At 49.0% G+C, this 24,572-nt stretch overlaps 2 protein-coding genes across 6 annotated transcripts in view; one reads left to right on the plus strand and one right to left on the minus strand.

Moving 5' to 3' along the window:
- Positions 1–973: 973 nt before the first annotated feature.
- Positions 974–18,154, plus strand: LRRC10B (leucine rich repeat containing 10B). The gene is made up of 2 exons (XM_059722497.1): positions 974–2,774; positions 17,742–18,154. The coding sequence occupies exon 1, from the start codon at positions 1,017–1,019 to the stop codon at positions 1,896–1,898; it is 882 nt and encodes a 293-aa protein (XP_059578480.1). The 5' UTR covers positions 974–1,016; the 3' UTR covers positions 1,899–2,774; positions 17,742–18,154.
- Positions 16,328–24,572, minus strand: part of SYT7 (synaptotagmin 7) — a 148,944-nt gene continuing 140,699 nt past the window's right edge. For all 5 annotated transcript variants that reach the window (XM_059722492.1, XM_059722493.1, XM_059722494.1 and 2 more), the window contains one exon: positions 16,328–24,366. In XM_059722492.1, the coding sequence (XP_059578475.1) occupies positions 24,262–24,366 (105 nt within the window). In that variant the 3' untranslated portion in view covers positions 16,328–24,261. The remainder of the gene's footprint in view (positions 24,367–24,572) is intronic.

The raw sequence follows: 24,572 nt of genomic DNA on the forward strand, positions 1-24,572 counted from the left end.
CCACGCACACAACTACCAAACCTAGCACCAGTGACATCCACAGTGTCCTTTACCACTACCAGATGCTGGGGCTGTTTCTAGGAGGGCCCTCCAGAGAGGTGTGGGGAGGTGTCTGTGTGGGTGTGTGTGTTTGTGGAGGGATGTATGTGTGGGTGTATGCATGTGTGCGTGTGGGAGTCTGTGTGGTGTGGTATGGGTGAGCATATGTGCTGGGGTGGGTGTCTGCGTGGGGGTGTCTGTGTGCATATGTGCAAGTATGTGTATGTGTGTGTGTCTCTGTGGGGGGGGTGAGAGCATCTGTGTCGGGGGGTGCATCTGCATGGGGGTGTGTGGGCAGGGCTGTCTGTGTGTGGGGGGTGTATATGTGGGTGTATGGGTGGGAGGGGGTGTGTGTGGGTGTATGTGTGTGTATGTGGGAGTGTGTGCGGGAGCATGTGTCGGGGGGGTGCATCTGCATGGGGAGGTGTGGGCAGGGCTGTCTGTGTGTGGGGGGATGCATATGTGGGTGTATGCGTGTGTATGTGGGAGTGTGTGCGGAAGCATCTATGTCGGACTGGGTGTTTGCCTGCGCGGGGGTGCGTGCATTTGTCTGGGCCTACAAGCGGAGCCCGGCCAGGGCGAGGCGCAGGAGGGATCGGCCGTCGCGGGGCCTCGCGGGTGTCCGTGGGTGCGCGCAGGTCCCGCGGGCGCCACGTGCGGGGCGGGGCGCAGGCGGCAGGTGCGGGAGGGGCGTGGCCGCGGTCTGGCCCCGCCCCGCGGCGCGCCCGGCCCCGACATAGGCGGGCTGCCCCGCGTGGGGGTTGCCATGGCGACGAGTCGCTAGGCGCCGGCCGGTGTGTGGGAGCCGCGCTCAGAGCGCGCCGGGAGCCCCGGAGCGCGGAGCCGGAGACGCAGCCGAGCCCGGCGCGGGGGGCCGGGGGCGGGGGCGCGGGGGCCGGCCCCGGGGGGACCGAGGGGCTGGCCATGGCCCCGGGGGGGCGCCCCGGCGGCGGGGGCGGCCCGCGTAGCGCCGGGCCATGAGGATGGGCAGCGCGGGGTCGTCGGGCAGGGAGGAGCGGCTGCCCTCCGCGGCCGAGGAGCAGCTGAAAGGCGGGGACCAGATGCTGGAGCTGAGCGGGCGGCACCTGAAGCAGCTGCCAGGCCCCGTGTGCTCCCTGGTCAGCCTGCAGAAGCTGTACATCAGCGGCACGGGGCTGCGGGAGCTGCCCGAGGAGATCGAGGAGCTGCGGGAGCTGCGCATCCTGGCCCTGGACTTCAACAAGCTGGAGGAGGTGCCCGAGGGGCTATGCCGCCTGCCCCGGCTCACCCGCCTCTACTTGGGCAGCAACCGCCTCTTCGGGCTGCCGGCAGAGTTCGCCCAGCTGCAGACTCTGCGCTGCCTGTGGATCGAGAGCAACTATCTGTACCATTTCCCCCGGGCCCTGCTCCAGATGCCAGCACTGCAGTCCCTGCAGATGGGCGACAACAGGCTCAAAACCCTGCCCAGTGGCCTGCCGCGGATGTCTGGCCTCCGGGGCCTGTGGCTCTATGGGAATCGCTTTGAGGAGTTCCCACCACCTTTGCTCCGCATGTCCCAGCTCCACATCCTTGACCTTGACCGCAACAAAATCGTCGAGTTCCCAGAGCTGGCCCACCTGCAACAGCTGCGGCTCTTTTCCTATGACCACAATCCGGTGAAAGTGCCGCCCAGCGTAGCTGACTCTGTCACCCTGGTGGGCGATGGGGCCCAAGAGCTGATGGAGGCCAGGGAGGAGCGTCTCCAGAGCCTCCGGGAGCAGGAGGAGCAGGAGGAGGATGGCTCGGAAGCTGTGCGGGGGACCCTGAAGAACGACTCCTCTCTGCTGGAGGATGCTGAGGGCAGTTTCTCTGCCTTGGAGTGTTCTCCAGAGGAGACCTGAGCTGAGTACCCCTGAAAACAGGGTTCTGGCTCAGAATATCTGGTGGGATCCACTCGTGCAGCTGCAAGGGGCTGGGACCTTCTCTGGGTCCACCATGGGCACCACCAATTTCCACCTAGGACCACCAGTCCAGGGAGTCTCTCTCTCTCCTTTCAAGTGACATACCACTGATCAAAGGGGTCGCCGTCTCTTTGCTGGGACCGGGGCAGCAGAGAGGGCCACTGTCTGTGTACCAGAGTCCAAGGAAATCACTGTACCCTTTTAGACATCCTGCCTACCCACAGGGCTTGGGGATTGGGAGGGGAACACACAATGCTGCAGTGATGGATAATCCCAGTAGTGCAGTTCTTTGGAAGGATGTTCCCCATTTGAGATGGGATATCGAGCCAAGTTGGCTTCCTCCAAGTAGCCAGCCTGTGGTGGAAGCATGATTCTGAATCGACGTTGATATGACAAGTGGCAGCTGCCTGCTACGTACCTAGACGTGAATCCTGCTCTGAAGCATCTGGCCCATCACAATGGGCCTTGGATGCATTATAGGAAAAAGCCATGCTTTTTAAGATTATTTCCCTTGGACTCTCTGCCCTGGAGGTCTGCAGGGGTTGAATATAAATGTAAAACCTTTTCTCATCCCAGAGGTTCCTACCCTGCTACTGGAATTAGACTTGGAGAGAAAACTCCCCCGAGCTGCTCCTTCCAGCTGTCAGGTTTGAAAAGAAGCTGATGTAAAAGCCTTGTTTGTGCGCAGAGCTCACTGTCTGTCCTGGAAAGGGTTTTGCCTCTGCTCTTTGTATGGTGGGAAAAGGAGCCCCGTGTGCTGCTTCACAGGCTGCCTGGACTTTCCATTCCCTTAAATGGGCACAGAAGGAAAAGCTGGTATGAACTGGGCCACCAGGACTGTGTGTGTCTGGGGCAATGGGGTGGCAGCAGCAGGACTCTCTCCCTTTCTTCCTTGGGGTGGCAGGCTCATTCTCCCCTGCCTCGCCCCGTGAGCTAGATTTGTACCAAATCTAAGCAATAAAAATGCACAAAAACTGAGAAAATACGGTATGAGAGAAAGAGGCTATCAGGCTGATTCTTTGGCAGGCTGTTTGGGGAGGAGGAAACCAGCTCAGTTGGGGTGGTTTATTTTGAAAGAGTGTTGTAAACAGAATGATATTTCCTGGTGAAAGAACTGGTTTCTCAGACAACTGCGTTATTTTTAACATTCTAGGGAATCCTGTTTCCTTTGCCCAGCTCTGGACTCTGCTCTCCTCCTACCACACTTCCTTTCCTCTCCATTCCCCTCTGCATCTCCTTCTGCTGTCTTCTGTCACCTCTGCTCCCCCTCCCTCTCCCTGCACTAAATCCATTACCTGTGTTCACCATCTTGAATTTAGTATCCCTTACTCTTTCCATCTCGCCTCCTCACCTCTCTATGCTCCATTCACTCCCAGACCACCTTCCATCTCAGTAAATTATTGACTTGGCAAAGAACACAAGCATCACTCAAGTGAATACACATTTAGTGTCTTCATCTTGGATGCAGTTTCTGAGCAGTTACAGGGTTTTATAGTGTGCGCCTACTTTATATTCCAACCCCTTTTGGATCCTGTGGTGGCAGCCATGTGGTGGTAAGGCATTTCTGCCATCTCTTTTTTTCACTCAAAGTTATGCTATTTTTTTCTTCCAGCAAAGAGGCTGGTTATTGCTGATTGCTTGAGGAAGTCCTTTTCTCTTTGGATTTCATGCAGCAGGACAAAAAGTGCCTGTCCGTTCCAGTCTCCCCTGTCGTGGCCATTACAAAATTGCCCGTGCCTGGGTTTCCAATGGAATGTGTCCTGGTGTCTACTTCCACATTGAAATCACTGATTCAGGCAGAATCCCGGGTCTGTGTTACATATTGTACTGTAGGTGTTCTGCTAGCATGATGGGATTTAGAGCAATCTAGCTGCACGTGCTTTGATTTTTCTCTTCTCAGTAGCCAATAGATTTGTCTTTTAGAGTTCTGTCTAGTGTCTACAAAATGCAGGAATGCTGTCTGCGTAGGATGGACTGTGGTGTAGGTTTCTGTAGGGGTCATGCCCCGCTGTATGCAATCAAAGCCTGCCCATCAGGCTGCTGTGGATAAGGACATGTTTTTTATAGTCAGTGGCATGCAAGGAGGTATGTGGTAACACCACATTTGGCTGTCCCTGACTCCCCAGCCTCAATGACCTCTTTCCAGGTGATTTGACTGGGGGCAGCTTTGGGGAGGAGTCCTTGATTTGATGTTTCTGAAGTCACAACAAAATACACTGATGGCCCTGCCATCATGCTTCAACTATTCAGTACTGTCTGTGCAATGACACTAGACCCCGGCCTTAACACCTGTATAGCTCTAGTAATGTGAAAAGAATAGCTAGTAAATTTTAGAGGCCTGTAGAGTTTTCGGTAGGCAACTCAAACCTTTTTACTGTGTTAGTGTGAGACCAAAGTATCTATTATTCAGTGTGTGTTCTGCTTCCATGTGAGCACAGTAACACTTGATTTAATTTAGGATTTAATTTAATCCCTTTTTGGTCTTTTCTAGGTGTACTGCAGTAGTTAAGTCTCTGGAGCAGGTTCAGATACATGGGGTACGGGTTCATCAGACCAGTGCTGGTATCAGGGACAGGATGTCTCTCTCAGGGTTGCTCATTGCTTTGCTCTGTCATTGCATCTGTATCTCTTTTGGGGGTTTATTATAATTATTAATTACTGTTGTACCTAAGTCCCTGAGGTATGGAGGAGCAGCTTTGTTCTGTGTCTCTGTTTGTGCACCCTTTTCTCTCTCTCTTTCCATCCTTTTACTTTGTACCCCTTCAAATGACACCCCTCAGTGCAGGAGCTGTAGACCTGTTGCCATGCTCCAGAAGTTTCAGGGTAGGCAGGACATTGTTTTGTGGCCAGTGGCAGGGGTGTCTTTATGCCCTGACAATTCCATGCTGCTGTCACAGGCATTACGGAAGAGGCACCATTGGGAGTGCCCTTGTGGGGTTCAGTGGATGCTGAACTGGCCTGAAGTGGCCCCTAAATAGGAGAGGCAGAAATTACAACACTTTGGGTCTACAGCTGGCCTTTCATGGGATCCATATTTTTTGGCCCTTCAAAAAGCTATTGCCTATTTCTCTCTGAGTTCTGCTCCTTCCACATCCCAGTTTCCATTTTCTCTTGACCCTTATTGCTTACTATTTCTATTATGATGCTCTCAACTCCTCTGTTCTGGATTAGTAAGAAAGTCCTCATGGCCCTTGAGGATGTAGAAGGCAGGGTAGACTTGCACCTTATAGACTAACCAAAGAGAGAGACAGAGAGTATGTCTGTGTGTGTGTGTGTGTGTGTGTGTGTGTGTGTTTGTGTGTCTATCAATATATAGAGAGAGTAAACACATGTGCACACATAAGCTTTCATGGGCTGAAGCTCATTTCATGAGATGCTATGAAAGCATGTGAGAATGTGACATCACAGCTGTGTACCCATGGTATTGGGCCACAAAGTCATGAGGAGAGGTTGGAAAGTCAGGTGAGGGGGCAGATGTAAGGAAGGAGTGAGAAATTGGTTGAAACTATGTTTGGGAGAAGAAGAAGTTAACTGTTATACTGAAATGGAAGCATGGGCAGGGGGTAACTCCTGGCAGTTCGGCTCTCTTGAGTCTTACTACAGTGCTGCTTTGAGCTCAGGAATCTTTCTGCCCCTTCCCCTCACCCTCCTGTGTACTGTTATTTCCATTTCCCCATAGCAGTTGGCAAACTGTGCCAAGTGCAATGTAGAATAGTTTCAAGATTTTACTCATTTTAAGATGGAGCTTGGTCAGTTGGTGAAAGGGATTGTATGACTTGGTTGCCTGTGGTTCCAAGGGACTGGACTCCATGACCTACACGTTCTCTTTCAGTCCAACCTTCCTGAACTGTGAAACTCCATACTTAGGGTCTGGCCAGCCATTATGGGGGAGGTTCTCCAGCACTGACCTTGTTGTCTGAGTGTCAGTTGCAATCCAGCTATGTGGACCAGCACTAGAGGCTGACATCCTAGCTGGAGTAGGGTTACCATATTTCCATTTTCAAAAAAGAGGACACCTGTTGGGGAATGGGGGTGGGTGGATAATCTGATTGGGCGGGGGGCAGTGATATGCTTGTGCCCTACCCCTGCCCCTCACTCCCAAATCACAGTCCTCCCAGACCTGCTGATGCCCCTCACTCCCAACCCACAGTACCCTGCCCCCCAGACCATGCTGGTGTCCTTCACTCCCAACTCACAGTCCATTCCCCGTCCCCCAACCCCACAATCCCTGTTGATACCTCTCACTCCCAATCTGCAACCCCCTGGCACTGCCTGTGCTCCATGCTCCAGTCCCACAGTCTGTGCCCCCCCATGCCTGCCTAGCCCTGCCAATGCCCTTCACTCCTGACCTGCAGCCCCTGCCTCCCAGCCCAGCTGGTGCCCCTCATTTCCAATCCACAGCCCTCTGCTCCCCGCATCCCTGCAGCATCTCCTGGCTGTCCGGGAAGTGTTGGGAAAAACTTTGATGCTGAGCAGAGCAAATCCCAGACATTTCTTCCTATTTCAAAAGACTGCCTGGACAGAGATCGGAGGACCCAAAAAGAGGCATGTCTGGGAAAACCTGGACATATGGTAACCCTAAGCTGGAGAAATCCAGCCATTTTCCTTCTGAATGAGATGAACTGAATGCCATGTAGTAGTCTGAGTAGGTGACTCAGTTCAGACCTTGAAAACCAAGGACTGCTCTGATAGGACACTAAAGCTCCCACTGTGCTTATTGTAGAATTAGGTCCTTGGTCCTGCTTCTCAATACTCCAGTGTGCTGGCTTCTAACTTTTACTTGAAAGGTAAGTGTGCTTCATTGGTGTTGTGTGCAGGGTATTATTTGTGAAGGTCTTCAGCATGAAATGTTCTAGAAATACAGGGCACTAGCATTCACATGTATATGCATGTATAGAAATTGGCATGTTTGGGCACTGCTGCCCTCTGCTGGAAGAAAACAGAAATGCTCATCTGTGAGTCATTGACACTCTACTGCGGACATCTGGGAGCAGCTCTCTTTTAGTTCCACCAAAGGTGCCATGTGCTCTGCAGAGTGTTTGCACTGAGTTGCCCCTCTTGGGGGTGGGAAGGTCACAGAACCACCCCCTGGACAGTAGAGTTCAGAGTAGGGAAGGGCCATTGCGCAGGAGCAAAATTAGGTGGACTAGAGATAATCCTGCCCTGGAGTGCATAACTTTAAGATGAATAATGCATGCTTAAAGCCACTTAAAGTTGTTAATGTGCAACCAGTCCAGGGGTTAAGAGCTCCAGAAGCCATCTAAAGTTACTCTGTAGCAAGACACTAAGAGGCCTATGCTTTTTGGAGAAGAACATCTGAATTCTGTCCAACAATTGCTTTGAAGGTCTGATTAGCTTTAATGTCATGACAACCACCAGGTTCCCAGGTGGCCACATTTTTCCTGTAGTTCTTTAGACAGGCTTTTAGCCTGTACGCCCCATGCTTCTCCTGTCTGGGGCTGCTTCCTATCTGTCATTGCCACTGTGCTTCCCTTGAGACATAAGTCTGCTGATTTTGCATGGCCCGAGGGGCCATCAGTTGGAGGTGATCCAGAAAGAACAGCAATGAGATGTGATTCAGGGAGAGTGATTTTTTAATAGGAATCAGTAACACAGCTATTGAATCTGTAGCTGGTCTGAAGTGATCTGGCGCTTCTGTAAACTGAGTGAAACTCGACAGCCTTGCCAGTAATTACAAGTATCTTTGGCATCTGGGCATCTGTGGGTCACGGTATATAGCACAGGGTTTGCATATATATAAGCAGCATATTCTCAGCTATCCAGCATGCAATGTTTTGTGTCTTGTTTTAATCACAGTTAGGAGCACGTTTCTATTTCCATCTGCTCCTGCTGACTGCAAACATAAGGCTCCCTAGCAGAAAGGAAGTCGCTCTAGAAGGGCATGATTCGGAAGGATTTAGCGTAAACATAAGTAACAGGATTGCTGCAAAGGAGTAGCACGTTTTGTTACATCTCCCTTCAGAGACTCTTATACATACAATATCTGTTGTAACAATTACTTGAATTGGAGATAAACACCCATTACATTGATTTATTTCATATATAACATATATAATGGTTTCATACAACCTTCCCTTATACAGATTGTTTCAGCCCTTTACACAGAAACAATCCAGATGTATTCAGGAGGAGAATCATGCTTTAAAGTTAATAGGCAAGTTTTGATAGTAGATCAAAGAAGAGGTCTTTGTCATCAACTTTGATTCTGACCAACATCATGTCATTTGAACAGGTTTCTTAGCAACACTGTTGTTCTTTGGATCACACAGTTTAAATGCAAAATTTTTACAGTCTCACGAATTGGCAAGTTTTGTAGATTCCTCTCCAGAATAATGTGGGATGATGTCTTAGTGACTCTCTTCTGGGTTTCCACGTCTAGCAAGTATAGCTCTCAGGTTATGATACTTTTGATTGGGGGAGGGGTCAGGATTTTGGTTCCAAGACATCATCATCATAATCCACAGCATTTTTATAGCCCATGATGTTCCACATAAGCAAACAACTCAGATAGTCTACTGTGATCTTGTTGGCTTTTCATGTGGTATCATTGCCTCTTTTGTATTTGTTGTCTATCTTAAAGATATATTGGACAAACTGGCCCACTTGCTGACGTACCACATCAAACGAGTAGGTCATAATATCTGTTTGCCTTTCTGTCTACTCATGAATTCAGTAGGAGAGTTTGTTCAAATGCATATGGAATGACTGTTCTCCCTAAATAACACATCTCAAAGAATGTCTACCCCCTAGTGTTGAGCTACTTCGGTTAGCTGTAGTCCCAAAGTAGTCTGGCTATGGAGCATGGACTGCCATGTAGGCAACTTCACCTTACTTCTCACTGGTGGGTAAATTAGCCTGTATAGGGCTCCCTGCTGCCATGCAATACATGAGCCAGCTCGTGTGGAGCCAGCTAGCCTATGAATCTCTGCAGGGGACTGTGCTGCATTCTGCAGTGTAGACATATCCTTGGTGCCCTGCCACCATTGAGATTGTCTTACCAGCAGCTCAGACCCCAGTTCATAGTCCCCAGTTCCTTCTTAGTATTCCATGGTTTTCCTGACTGCCTTCACTGATGCTGACATGTCTGCTTGAGGACTTGGTGTCTCTTTGGTGACATTTGCCCTGGCTCTTAGTGGGGCTGCAGCAGCTTTGAGCTACTCTGGTCCAATATATTTTACTGGTTCTTTGGATGAATGCTCCTTGCTGTTCTCTATCTTGAAATGAATGTGTGTGTTCACATGCTGGTGTTGCTGAGACAACTGGAGATTCAGTTCCTGTGGTGTTGCTGCATTTGGAATATCCAGGCAAAGGCAGATTGGTTGCCTGCATCCCTGGGGCATGCAGGATGAGGGGTCTATTTCCACCACTTTGTAGGGCATCTTTTTGGGGGGTGCATCAGGACATTTCTCAGAACTCTTTACATCTACTTGTCCTTCTGTACATTACAGCATTAATGTTCTTGGCATCATGCTTTTGTGCTCTCTCTCCTCTGGATTTTATTCTGGACACCTGTCCAACAGGTTTCTTTGGATGCAGGTCTGACAGGTTTTGCTCTTCCCAAGAGAATGTGTCTGAATGGCTTTGTTGGATTTTCTGCTATGACCTGTCAAAGCCCATTCCTTTCTGGGAAAAGTAGTTTTGGCAGCAATCATCAGTCTACGGTCTTCTCCACATAATTTACCAAGCAGTATTGCTAAGCTTGGCTTTTCACAACAGCCCTTCTCTGAACTACGAGTCAATACCAAGCTAGGGATGTCATGAATCTCCGGCTGCCTAGACCTTTCTTGACATTTGGATCTCTTTCAAACTTGTCCTCCACTTGGATTTTTCAGCCGTGTCTTGTTCTTTCATGTGTAAAAATCTATTACCTTTCACGACACACATCCTTTGTTATTACTCGGTTATTATATCCTCTAATTTCTGGTAAGTTTATTTTAGTATCCAAAAAGGGGAATCAAATGAGATGGTATCTTTGGAGAATAGGAAATGACTTGCCTGTAATTGTTGCTCTCAGTGAAGTGGATTACTGCTCACCCCTCCTCCTCACAATGGTGAGAGGTCTGTATTGGTTTTCTTAATTGGCTGTTGGGATTATTTTTGTCTCCTTCTTTAAAAGGAACTGACCAGGAAACAGGGAGAAGCAGCCTAAGCAGTAAGTGTGTTTCAAGTGGGTGCATGGCATGAAGTATACTTTAACAGGTACCTAACTTCTCAGCACTTCAAAGCTAGGAGACTTCCCTTCTGGCTTTGTGTTGGATATGTGCACACAGGATCATTAATCCACTCAGTTATATGGGCCAATGACTCCATTGGTATTAACTGACTTCAGTAGAGCTACACTAATTTACATCAGCTGATGTTTTGTCCCTGTGTCTTGAGGGAACTGTAGATAAGGCATTTCCTTTTTTCTTTCTTTTACAGATTGTACCATTCACAACTGAGAATTCATGTACATGGTTCCATTGCTCTGTGATGAAAGAGGGTCATTTCTTTCTATTAGCATGCAATCCATTCCCTTTCGCTAATTATGAAGGTTTATTTTATTCATCCCTATTAGTCGCCTCTGTCATTTTCTGATCACTTTTTGGTTCTCAGTATTTAATATATAGCCTTGAATATCAATTTCTTTTACTAATGTTATCACTAATATCAGTGGTGCTTTTTTCTTAACAGCATGTTTTCCACAGGCATCTTTTTCACTTGGGTGATAAAGTAGAAGTCAAGCCTGCCATTGGAGAGTGTTTATTTTCTGGATTTAACTCTTAACATGGATATCATTAAAATTCTGACAAAAGGGCTTCCATTCTGGAAGAGCAGAGCAGGATTCATTCTTAAATGCCTCTATTTGTAGATAAAAGTCAGTAGGCCCTGGGTCTGATTCTTATCTGGTATCTGTGAACACAAGTTTCTTCCATTTTCAAAGACTGTTTTGCCTTGTGTATATAAGCTATGTTGCTTTGTCTGCACTAATGACTTGTCTTTGGCTGGCAGCTAGCAGAGCAGTGCATTAATTTCATGTGAGATTTATACAGACTTGGACAAATTAGGCTTAATAGGCCAAGGATTAATTCACACTGTCTGTGTCTACATAAGATGCTGAGTGCCCTGTAGCCCAATAGTATTGTGCAGTAGCTTTGCGTGGCAACAACTGTGACAAAAGACATAAAGATGTAACAACTGTAACAGTAATGACTGCGCAGTCAGCGTCATGTGGCTGCTCTCTACACTAGTTCCATGCTGGCTTCTTGTTCATGACTGTCATGACTTAGGCCAGAACCAGCTTGATCTTACTTGTAGGGCGGCATTTTCTGGAACACACATTATACTTTTCATTGGGATGAAGTGGGTGCCTTTGGCATGTGATCTCAGCAGCTCCTTCAACTCCCCAAACACTCAGATGGCATGAACAGTGACTGCGGCTCTGTTGAGTCTTCCAAGTGCCTCATCAGTCTGGTCTGGAAATTCATCTTATGCTATGGCATTGTCAAAACATGGGCAAAGGAATTTGTACTAGTCAAAATCTATTGAAAAAAATCATGATGACTCTTTAGATGGTGCCTAATACAGTGGCTTGGCATCTAGGTATTTTGAATGAATGAGACCTAGTGAGCATAATGTCACATGTCAAATCCTTAGTGGACCTATGCTGACTTACACCAGCTGAGGAGGTGGCCCATTGCTTTCAAAGTTTGGCATGAGGTAGACATTGTATTGCTCACCTATAGCTTTGACTACGCAGCCTGTGTTTTCCTCTTCAGGATTTTCCTCTCGCTGGTAAATTAACCCAAGTAGTAATTCTGACCCCTGTAGTGACAGTCCTTTTCCCATGGGATCTAATTCCCACTGGAAGCAATTTCATTCTGTGAGTGGTATTTTTCTTGGTGTGCCAATAGTAGGGCCAGCTGCTGGATCAAGATGAAAAGAATATTTACCTGAGCGGAGCCCAACTGGATCTACAAATAGCACCAATTTGATACATTCAAGGGATTGGAAAGCAGCCCAGTCTTGTCAGCTGACAAAACTCTTCAGCATGGGGCACCTCTTAGCTGGCAGGGGCTCTTCAGCCCCAGTGAAGGTGTGCCAGAGAGAGGAGAGGCAGTGCAAGGGCTTGGCTTGAACCTGCTGCACTGTGACCATGCTCAGCTGCTACAGGTTAGATCAGCCCTTCCTGTAGCTATGGGTAGTTTTGTTTTCCCTTCCTGACAATCATGGAGCAGTAACTACTTTCCCAAAGCTATCTCCTCCCCACCCTGGCTGAGCAGATGCTCAGTGAAGCATAGAGTCTGGGCTCAGATTCAAACTTGATTCCAGGCCCAGAACTGCCTGCATCTGAATTCTTACAACAGGCATAAGCGTGGCTGCTTGCACTGCTATGTTTAAAGAACTGCAAAGGACTCCACACACATTGGGCTTCTGTACTTTTTAGCTTCTGATGCTGGATATGTGAAGTACCAGGAATGCCAGCTCTGTCTTACTGGAGATTAGATAGAGAATGTCTATTTTTCATTCTCACACTTTAATGAAAGGGGAATCTTCAACAGCACCCTTGCTCCGGCCTGTTTGTTAGACATTGGAGTAGTAATAGAACTAACATGTTTTGAAGAGCCTAACTCAATATCCTTCGTTCCTCTCTTACTGCGGGCCTGATCTAAGGCCCATTCAAATGAGGAGAATGACTTCAGTGATTTCTGGATCAGGTCCTTTCTCACCTTTCACTCTCCAGGTTTACTTTCTGATCATGATGGAGTTGTATATTTCTGAAGTCCTAATATTAAAAAAAAAAAAAAAATGCCCTCCAAAACAAATAAGCAAAACCTCCCCCAAAAAACCCACCTCTCCCCAAAATAAAACCCAAGCAGAAAAAAAATCCTAAAGAAAATAAAACCTTGATGTTTTGAAGCTTCTTTATCCATCACAAAGGTTCACTTATAGGTACAGTCCCCACAGTAGTTTGTGCTGGACAAGGCCACCCTCCACAGCTGTCAGATGCTTGATGATGCTTTACAGTGTATGCTAAGATTTTTAATTTGCTGGGCTCTGTCACAAAGGTTAAACCTTATGTACTATGTTTTTGAGCCTAATGAGAGATCAGTAGATGCTTGGCTCGGACATAATTTATTTGTTTCTCAAGCACTGTTATTGCCGACTATAAATCAAAAGCTCATTGCTGTCAGAAATGCTGTTCCCTGTCACCTGTGGCTTAATGACAAGCCTGGCTCTGTCTGTGTCAGATTTGCAGGCCTGAGAAAAGCAATTCCTTTTATTACACCATGCATAATTTCTGCATTAGTGTGGTTCCTTCCTGCACAATTTCTGTGCTGAGGAAAAGTGGTTTGGATGAAGTTGCTGTGCCTCACTTAAATGTCTTTGGCAACGGACACTTGTCTGCGTTCTAACTTACCTCTTTCTCCTTTGAGCACCTAACTGCTTGAATTTACTTACATGTTCTTCATGTGCCTCAGGTTTCTTCCTCTTTTCTTGCGCAGTCCAGATCCAGCCCTCAGCACCAGATCAGACTTGCAGGGCAGTGCATGGCCTGATCCTGGCACGTGGAGGTTGGGCAGGGCCCCGGAGCCGTCAGGGCACTGGGGCTGGGCAGAGGCAGTGCAAGGCCTTGGGGCCTGATCCCAGCATGTGGGGCTGGGTAGAGGTGGTGTGGGGCCCCAATCCCAGCATGTGGGCCCAAGTAGAGGCAGCACAGGGCCTAAACCTGGTGAACAGGGGTTGATCAAACCCATGGACTGGCCCTGTATCATTCATCTGGCCCACAGAGCCAGAACGTTGAGCACCACTGGGTCTAACACCACTGGGCAGTCTAACAAAACTGGATTGGTTTTACATCTAACATATGCTTCACATTAATTATAATAATCTCTGTTACCTCGACATTCTCTCCATCTCTGTCTCACTTACAGTAGCAGCGCTTTTCCTCTTCAGGTATTGTTCTGTTGGATCCAGAAAGCATCGGCATTACAAGTTCTCTGAATCTTTCATGCTCCTGAGCCGCTAGCAGATTTCCAGCCCATTTTGGGTGCTAGAAAGCCAATAAAATCATCTGCAAATCATCTGCATTACAGCTTGCTGGAGTGCTGGTTGTTATTGACACGGTGCCTTGCTTTGTGGACTGAAGCGTGCTGAGAAGGGGCACAGTTGTTTGGAGCAGACTGTCATTTCCATCTGCTCCTTGCAAACATACGGTTGTCTAGTAGGGGCCTAAGTGGGAACAAAATTGCTAATTGCTGTGCCAACGAGGGCAGCCTGTTTTGCTGCAGTAGATTATGGGCTAAGCAATAGGTCTCAGTGTTTCTGCTTGCAGTAAGCTTTCTCTTCCCTGGTACCCAGTGGAATCAGGGACTGAAGCTTTCTTTGTCCCCAGAGTTCAACATAAAAACCTGGCTTGAAGGGTAAGCAAAGGACAGGAGGGATACACTTAGTTTTTCCAGCCAATGCTGCTCTTGTTTGTTACTAGTACTCTGTATATAGTGTCAGCAGCATGCTGGGCTCTCTACAGGCATTCAGAGTGTGGCCCACAGGCTGAAGAGCTCTTTCCTTTCCCTCTGTACAGCTCCCCAAACCAATCATCTCTCCTTCTCCCAGCCATCCTGCTCTTCTTCTAATGCTTCTAAAGCTATCTCCAGCATTTTTCCTCTTTCTATCTCCCTAAATATTTCTCTCCATGGTGCAGAAAGGGGCTTAGAAGACTGACGAATGGCTGTTCTGCCAAGGTTCGAGGCCGTATGATGATGTCTATACCAGTGGTGCTCAACTGTCTGTCCCCGCAGGCCGGATGCATGGCACAGGGCCATCTGCATGGTGGATGAATGGTGCAGGGCTGTGCCATCTGGCCCACCGGGCTGGAAATTGGCCAACAGGGGAGTGGTGTCACTATTAATTGATGTGTTTCTGGAAGCCATGGAAATTAATGCTGCCACTGCACCCCCATTGCCAAATTTCTGGCCTCAGGGGGAGCTCTGCAGATCAGATGACACCCTTGTGGGCTGGATTTGGGCTGCAGGCTGGAGGTTGAGTACCACTGGTTTATCACTCTGCTCAATCATGATACTAAGGAAATAAAGCCCATTCACCCATCCTCTCCTGCTCTTCATAGGTCAAGCCCAAGAAATGATGCAGTGAGGACCAGGGGTGACTGGTGCCTCCTGAATCGGGGGGGGGAGGGCACACTGCGGACTAGAAGCAGCCAGCCCGGCAAACTGCAGACCTCTGGCCAGAACACAGGTAAAGCTACCTCCACCCCCGGGGTGGCAGGGTAGGCCCAAACCTCAACTGCGGCTGCCACGGGCACTGCAGGAGGAGCTGCGGCCTCTGTGCCTGGCTCTGTGGGGCTGTGGTTTGCCGTCCTGAGCGGTGCCGAGTCGGGACCCAATCTCGGGAGGGGGGGCACGTGCCACCCCTACCAGTCACCTGTGGTGAGGGCACTGGGTGTCTTGTGTCAAAAAATCAGGTTTTATGGATGTTGCTGGGGTTTGCATCCTAGGGTGTCCTCACCACTTCATTTCCTGGGTGGACAAGCAAGGAGCAGGAGTGAGTGGGTGGAGCTTATTCACAAACCCAAAGAGAAACAGGTTTATAGCAGACCAGGGTGAAGACAGTATTTCATCTGCAGGGTGACTGGCTGCCGGGGGTCAGATGCATGGACAGGTAGATGCTATAGGAACACAGAGGAACTAGCCTGGTCAGCAAGGAAACCAGATCAATGGCGTTTGTTGAAAATGGGGGCAGTTTACATTCATTAAAAATGTAAGGAAGTGGCAGGCAGGGACCCTTCCCCATCTTGATCTTCCCCATCTATGGGAGGTAGTGGGTCTAAGCTAGACGGCCACTACATCTTGGTACCACAGCTGTTTCTTTAGCTCAGGTGTGTCAAAAGTAAAGGATGAGGAGCTGTCTCTCTGGTGCATGGGGCTCTCAGAGGTGCTGGGAATTTGGGGGTAGGGTGAGTCTGGGCAGGGCCTGCTGCCAAAATCCAGGGTACAGAGCCCTTTGGGGTGCATAATACTGAGGGGCAAGCAATGGCTGCTAACCCTGGTGCCGCCACCCCTGCTTGCCCTGCCTTTGCCACTGCATCTGGATCAGGACTATGATGAAGAGGGACAAGTTTGACTCCTGTTTGCCTTAGCTGATACTCACTGTGGAAAGGAAGTGGATTTTGCACAGTACTCTAGGTCGCCTAATAGTGTAGCCTCGCCGATCCCTTTGACATAGCTGTGCCGTGTCCTGGCAGGCTTTGTCACCATTTCTGTGGACAGCTGAAATTACTGTCAGGCTGATGCCTCCTCATCCTCCTGCCTTCCCTGGCAGGTGTATAATGAATAACCCGGAGACAGGAGTTATTTACTATCCTTTATTATTCAGAACAGGGGCCTCCTCCACAAATTGAGGGACCAGTTCTCCAAAAATATGATTCTGCAAAGAAATCGCTCCTACCTCGTAGACATCCGAGATGATGAAATCACATTGGCTTTTTATTTAATAGCAGTGTTAATTTTCCTCCTTTTATTTGTGTGTATGTGTGTTTTCTCCATTTGTTTTATTATAAAATACGTCAGCCCAATGAATTTAACATCTTTTAAAACCAAACACGACAGAAATGAGGTGGCAGCAGGATCTAGTCAAGCTGCTGTCACTGCCGCTAGCAAATAAGTCGTCTACGGTTTAGTCTTTTTTTTTCTTTTTTCCTGTATTTTCTATACCAGTTAGATGGTTATCATCACATGAAGAAGAGATACCTGAACAAGATACAGCTAAGAGCTCTAGAATTAAAAATGAACACACAACTCCCATAAATCCAATCATACAAAAGAAACCACTCCTGGGGGAGGAAGGGCAGGGCAGTTATCCCCAGCTGATAACCCACAGGGAATGCGGGTGAGGAGGCCTTTCGGTCAAAAGTGGTGTTTTGCAGGTCTACTGAGTCTTTCATTGAAGGATCTCCAAAGGCATTGCTGGGCTGTGGGGCCAGATTCCGATTCTCTAGCTTGTGTGGAATAAGCACCTCACCCCATAAAAATGCCGTGGAAATCAATGGGACTTCCTGCGGCTACTCAGCATGAGTAAGGGGATCAGAGTCTGGGGCTGATCAGATTTGCCTCACAACCCTCCCTGTGAGGTAGGGAAGAATTATTATCCCCATTTTTACAAGTGGGGAAACTGAGGCACAGAAAGGTTCAGTGACTTGCCCAAAGTCATGCAGCAAGTCAGTGGCAGAGCCAAGAATAGCTCCTGGGAATCCTGGCTCCTACTCCCCTCTGTTCTAACCATAAGATTCCTACTGCCTGATTAAATGAACAGCAAATATTGTGCCCTCTATGCCACTACCCAACCTGTCATGAGCCAGTGAAAGCCACCATTGCCATTGCTGGTCCAGATTAAAGCAATTCAGCTTGTCTTCCCCTGCTCCACCAGGTTTATAAATTTCTTTCTTTTATATAAAAAAAGAGAGAATATGATAAAAATACAAATATTCTTAAAATTATTATTATTACTTCTGTCAAGATTGTCCAGCACTTTGAAGAGGGACTTTCAATCACAGGCAAAACTTTGGTTTGATGCATAATCAGATTGCTTTCATAGTGTTATATCTTCCTGGGGCATTAGCTGATGTTTTTCACATGGCTGACACGGGAAGAACAGATGTCGTGATTTCACTGGCATGGATTATACCTGGCCCTTCGCCGTAAAGTATCTCTCTGTATTTCATGAGTCCAGCCCTACATCATAAGTGTTGTTATCCCCATTTTACAGAGGAAGAAACGGCATCGTATCTGAGTGCAGTGACTTGCTCAGTGTCATCCAGTGAATCCACGGTGGAAGTGGAAATAGAATTCAGGAGTCTCGGTTCCTCATCCCGACTGCACGGGCTGGGTTGGCTGGCGTGCTGGTAAGAGCTGAATCAGTTTGACTGAGACTCTTGGGAGCTGCAGAGTCATAGTTCAGACCAGAGTTGAGCAGTGACTCTCAGAAGACACACAGCCCACAGCATTGATCTCACTTTCATTCCTCCACAGATGATGACTTTAACTCCCAAAGTCACCTGGTTGGGCTTAGGCTGACTGTGATGTGACTGTGGCTCTGGGCAAAACTGGCCTTTGCTATCACATCCCAAACAAGTTCCTTGCACGAAAATGGGGACAATAAAGGTTATTTTGGACCCAGAATACCTCCGTGATTTGTGACTGTTATTTCTACTGTGGTGCCAAACCAGCTTTTAAGCATATGCACTTTTTCCCCATGAATTTACACACACGCTGAGAGCTACACATGAGCTTAAGTGTCTGAGTGGAATAGGGACCTGAATTTCCATGCCTGTCTCTCATTCATAGTGGAGAGCCCTGTGGCTTTTCCTAGACCTAATTGTGAGGGTTCTTTGAGACTTGAATAAGAAGCCTGCCCTTTTGCTTTTTCCACTGTCCAGTGAAAGCAACCTTGCGGCATCACAACTGTAAGCATGAGTTCAGCCAGTGATGCCACAGAGGCAGAGTTATGACTGGAGCTGGTAGAACTGCAAAAAATAAACCCTGATTCTTGGATATTTTTGGGACTAAAAGAGACCAATTCAGCTCACTCTGATTCATGGTGTTGTATTACCCATAATTTGTGTTTGGTCAAAGGCCAATTTTAGCACAGCATGGTGCAGAAATACATCCAAGGAAGTTTATTTATTCATTTTTTTCTTCTCTTGAAAGTGTTTTGGTCATCCAATCAGTGAAGCAGAAACAGTTATCATGCGATTTAGGTGACCAATTACACACACCGAATAACAGAGAGGAGTTGAGGCAGTCTGCTAATTATCCAAGCGATGGTGAATCCTTACGAGCAACATATACTTCAGAAGCTATGAGGATGTAGTTCATGAACAATTGGCTAACTCTAAGAAGCAGCTAACTTTAGAACAAAAATTACTCATAACATAGTTTGACTAGCTCTAGCTCTGACTCTCCTGAAGGGTCAGGGCGAGGCAAAAAAAAAAAAAAACTGAAAGGAAAAAAAAAACTTCTTGCTTAACCACAGATCACACCAAATACTGAAACAGGAAGTTATGTATTTTCAAGTTTGTTTGACATGAAAGTCCCCCTTTCCAAAAAAAGAATCCCTCTAGAAAGTTTCCTTGCATCTGATTGGCTGAGAGCTTGAGGGGCAGAGCACAAAAAATAAAAAGACACGGTTGCCCTGCCCGTGTCAATACAGTTTTGGTTTTAATTTCTTTAATAAGTCAGTAACTATTTCACCTAATGGGTCAGATGGCTAAATGGCTTCTCCCCATCTCTTTCTCTCTTGGTAATGGTTTTTCTTCCTGCCCCCCCCCCCCCCCAACATTAAATAAATCTATCAAAACTTCCTCTAGGCTTTGAAGAAATGGCTCAGCTGAGAAGAAGTGATGCCACAACATGGGGGAACAAGAAAGAATGCAAAACCCATCGACTCTTCCAATGAGATCTCTCCCCCACATTACTCTGGAGCCTTCTCCCAGCCTTCCCAACTATTTATTGTTACACCGGTAAAAACGTGCCTATCACAAATGTTACTAGGCGCCTGTACATCGTTTAGAAAAAAAATACCATCACACAGCAACTACATCAACAGAATAGAAGACTCTTACTCCCTAAAAATAGGCTAACTACTGTACATTACTTAAGAACCACCCCCACTCAGGAAGGGCCTGAGAGAGTAGATGGTTCGTGCATCAAGCCCAAAGGGTGAAATGCCCTGGTTTCTGCTGGGCTGATGGAAAGGGAAGTGAATTCTGAGTGCCCTCCATTGAGAATGCCCTTTATCCTAAGCAAGATGTTCTCAGCTCACAAGCAACCTGGGAGTGACATAATGGTGCACAAGGAAATGTTCTTGGTTCTGGCAGGGAGCCAAGGTCTAGGCCAGGTTGGGAGTTAAAGATCAGTGTCAACACCCTGAATCACACTGAGGGGCTCATAGGAATCTGGAAGAACAAGTGTGATGTTCTCATTGGGCCCAACCTAGCTAATTAAGCAAGCAGCCATATTCACCCCAGCTGTAGTGTCCAGATGATCTTCAATAGAAATGGCACTGCACTAGCCCAGTCTGGAGACTATAAATGCTAGAAAACCTGTCCAAGTCCAATTGAGATAGCCCCAATTGTCTTACCACAGGCAGAAGAATAACAGATGTGTTAGGCTACCAGCAAGGTCTGAGATTTCAGGGAAGACTAGTGATCTGAAAGCACTTCCAAACAGGACTTTACTGGTAGGGTCACAGAAAGCGCTGTGTCAACGGTGTAATGATACCATGGTGGCCCATCTTGTAACAAATGTAAGTAGGAGTGACCTACTGCAATTTTGCAGTGCCCCACCTGCACGTGCTCTTGGGTCAGTCAAGCAATTGCCTACTGCCAGGCTCGACATAAGAGCCATCGCATTAGCCCTAGCTGTGATCAACTGCACCTCTTGGTCTGCAGTACCAGAGGTTGCTGCCAGATTGCAAAGGAGCACAGTATATACCTGGCACTGTCCCTCATTAGGAGATCAAGCCACAGACCTAGTGTGATTTCCATGCCACATACAGTTGGAGACCACTTGAGAATAACAATGTCAAGACTTGAAGCCTGAAGCAAGGGTGGAACTAGAAGGAAACTGGCATTGATGATCTCCACCATGGATGGACCCAGTGTCCTCTCTTGCCTTGATCTCCCCAGCCATAAGAGGTTATAAAGCTTAACCAGGAAACTGAATAGGTGCTGCAGTCATGCAGGGAAACACGCCTGCCTGATTCTCTCCCCCTGGCCAGGCTAGACTGTGCTGAGGCTGTCATGGGGCAGACTGGACTTTGCTAAAGGCAGGGCTGAGGAAGCTCCCCCTCACCTGGCAATTCCACTGAGATCCCAGCCAGTGTGAGGCACTGGTTGCTATAAGCATCCCTCCACAGTCCTCCCAGGCCATGAGGCCAAGGGCTGTTCAGCTCCTGAAGTTCCCACTGGAATCCGGCCAGCATGGGGCAGCAGCAGGGGTGGGGAGCAGCAATGGAGAAAGGGGAAGAGACACTACTGACTAGTACTCTGGTCATACTTGGCACATAGCAGCTCAAACATTTATCTACCCCCAAGCACCTGGGCACCCCATAACTCATCTCACCCTTCCACTCATTCCCCTAGCAGCCAGCCAGGCACAACTCCACAGATCAGCCTACGAGCCCCTCCTCCAAACTTGCTGGCCCCACTAATCAACCTCAGTGCACTCTCCCAGGCCTGCTACCCTACCTGACAGCCCCAATGCTTACCCCAAGACCTCTGCCCCTACCTATCAGCCCCAGTGCCCCACTGGGCACTTTTACTCCCAGTTATCACTCCACTGCACAACCCTGACCTCTCCCCCACACCCCCAGGTTCTCACCCCTGGCTCCTATATCCCTACGTATCAATGGCAATGCCTCCCCCCGACTCTGTTCCTTATGAATCCTGTCTTTGTTGCCAGGGCACCATGCAGCCCACCCATTCAGGGCCCTGGGCCTCTCCTTGCAAGGGCTTTCTCTCTTCTCCCCTGGATCTCTCTTCCCTCTGGGTTTCTCTCTTAAGGGCCTCCCTTTCTTCCATGAGCCAGGGCTGCAGGATCCCATAACCCATGTCACACCCATTGAGCAGGAGCAAGACTTGGCCAGAGGGCAAGCAAAGGCCAGGTTGATACTGCTTGGTCTCCTGCCTTTCACACAGTCTGAGGAACTGAGCTGTGTCTGCCCAGGTGGGAATTCAGTGTGCAGCTCCCTGTTCAGATCTGAGGGCAGCTGGCAAGGTGGCAGGCTCTGGGACACTGCCTGGTTAAGCCTGGCCAGCAACCCTTCTTGCCAGATGGGATGGACTTGAAATCTCATTAAAGAAAAATTTAAATCCTGTCCCATTCAGGATGGCTTGTTGCAGTGCCCCAGTGCAGCTCTGACTATGGTACAAGGGCGCCATCTGGTGGGCACTTGGCAGACATGCAATAACCTCTGGTTTTATCACTGCCCAACAAATCCAGAGCCAGCTCTTGGAGACTGGCCCCTGGCATTCAATCAAGTGTTACTTGCCTAGCACAACCGTTACTGGTTGCTCAGTAGCTCCTAGTGCCAAGCATCACCTTCACCCTGGACAGCAGATAGGATGAGCAACAGCCTGGCTAGCTGTATAGCGGGGGATGTCCACCCCCTGGAGCTGGAAGGGGCATCCTGTGACTGACTGCAGCTCCACAGGGACTGGGAGGGGCCTGTTAGGCAGGGAGGTGTTTGTGGACTTAGTGCCAAGGGTGGGCAACATACAGGGGTTGGCAAGGGATGCTGCAGGGGCAGTGGGCCTCAGCACATGCCAAACTACCCTAGCACAACATGCTGGAGGAGAGGAGGCAGCAGCCTTGGCTGCGGGGCATTCAACAGTAAGGCTAGAGCCAGCATCTTCCAGCACTGGGTGCTGCAGGCAGTAGTGTAGCAGCATCTCTGGAATGCTTGTGCTCAGGCTCAACTCCTGATCACAGGGCAGGGTAAAAGCAGAAAGGCTGGTCATCTCCTGGCCTGACAGGTATTGGCCTGGCTGCTGTTTTGGCAACATCCCTGTCTTTTTGCTCTCAGAGCACCATCCCTGTCTTGTCCATGCCCAGGCTCAGAAACTGCTTCTTGTTTTTGTTCCCTGGCAATTCTGCAGGTGGTTCCTGGTGATGAACTGCCTCCCCAGTGGGCATGGAGGGTCTAGGTAATGCTTAGGCTGAATGGATCTCTATGGGGAGGTGTCCTGAACAGTGATTCTATAAGTAGGCTCTTGCTACTTCAGCCCCACCATGGCACTCCCAGTTCACATCTAATTGTCCTGCTGGGGTGCCATGACCTGATTTAGAAGGGTGGCCAAACCTAGCTCCTACACAGGGAGAGGAAGTTGCCCCATTGCATGCAGCATCCTTAATTTTTGCTTGAGTGGAGGGGGCTGTAGGTGCTGGTTGGGACCTAAGAGGGACTTTGGAGGTGGGCAAAGGGGCTTTGGAGGGGCAGCTCAGTTCTGGCAGGGTGGTGGGCACCTTGCACTGGAGTGAAGGCAGGGTTGGTAGCTGGGTGGGCAGCAGGGTTGGTTTAGACACTGGGGATTGGACTGTTTGGGGTTGGGTTGTCTGGTAGCTGGGTGGAGGAACAGGAGGGGATGAACTTTTCTCAGGTGGTGCTGGAGAACTGGGCACTTTCCTTTCACATCTCGTCAACCAGAGAAGGGGGCGACTAAAGTTAAGCTTTCACTAGCCCTAAAAATGAGTCCACTTTGGCTAACAACCTGTGTGTCATGGCTTCCGATCCCACGTGCCACTGAGTGGCTGGAGGAGACTGCAGCTCCCTCTCTCTCTCCCTGCTGAGCGCTGATGGGGCTGATGGTGGCAGAGACCAACCCCGCTCTCTCTTTCCCCTGTGGCATCAGTTCTCCATTCAGCCTCACCCACCGGCCAGTTGAAGAGAAAAAAGACATCTGCAGTGAAACCACTGCCCTCCAACAGGATCCGGGATCACCTCGCAGGTCAGGGTGGGGGTAGAGAGAGAGAAAGAGAGAGAGAGAAAGAGTGAGACGTGAGCAACCTGCACACACACGTGTGACACTTACAACACGCTTACAAGGACACAGCAAACGCACAGGAGGCCATTGGAGCAGCGCAGCTCCTCCCCTGCCCTCGGCCGGGACGAAGGCTCTAGCTGCTATTACTTATATTATTCTTATTACTCTTACAAGTTTTATTGAATTAAAAAGAAATGACCTCAAGGAGATGGAGGTCACTGGCCCACCTCCACAGGCTGAGGGGGCACCGGCTTTCTCGCAATGGAGCAGGGGAGCACTCCCAACAGGTGTTTGGCTGGAAGAACTTGTTGGAGGTCTCTTCCTCTTGCCGCCTCATGGAGCCAGTCGCGCCAATGCCACTTCTCTGCCCCTCCCTGCCTCCATGAGCTAAAACAAACCAGCACCCAGGCTCCTGCCCTCTGAAAGGGCTGCTTGGGGGTCTCCTCTCTCTCTTTCTCACTCTCTCTTCACGTTACGAGTCAAAAGGAAAGGCTAAAGCAGGAAGTTGGGCAGTAAAGATGCTCCCGGTGGGGCTATGTGCCCATGGGGCGTGGCGGGCGCCAACGCCACTTCCCAGAGTTTGGAAACGTCGCCAACTTCAGTCCCTTGGCTCCTCATCAGGCCCGAGCTCTTCCCCATGAGGGAGGCCTGGGCACCTTGGTTGTGCATAAAGTGGTGAGAGCATGGCCAATAAATGTTGACTCGGAGCGGTGGAACCCAGACAGAGTCCTTGGCCGCTGCCACTCAGGCCTTCAGTTGGTGCCACTGTGCCACGGCCTGCCGGGGATGGGCAATCATGTCCTTCCAGTGCTTCACCTCACCAGGGCCACTCTTCCAGGACAGGTAAATCTGCAGGGAGACAAACCCGACAGGTCACCAAATTGCTCTCCTGCTAAGCCTGGTCTGGGCCTGCCTTGCCCTTTGTAGCCAGCCCAGCGCTGCCCTCAGATGGTTCTTGTTTCCCTGTTGCACTAATCCCATTGCTCTTCTCCTTTCCTTTCAACTGCAGGGTCCCCCCTCCTTCAAATTTCAGCTCCAGTTCTGCCCTGCTTGCA

This window comes from Alligator mississippiensis, chromosome 2 (genome assembly GCF_030867095.1).
Source record: "Alligator mississippiensis isolate rAllMis1 chromosome 2, rAllMis1, whole genome shotgun sequence".
Taxonomy (NCBI): domain Eukaryota; kingdom Metazoa; phylum Chordata; order Crocodylia; family Alligatoridae; genus Alligator; species Alligator mississippiensis.

Excerpts from the sequence above, each read along its gene's own strand:
- LRRC10B (XM_059722497.1), top strand. The coding sequence starts at position 1,017 with ATGAGGATGGGCAGCGCGGGGTCGTCGGGCAGGGAGGAGCGGCTGCCC.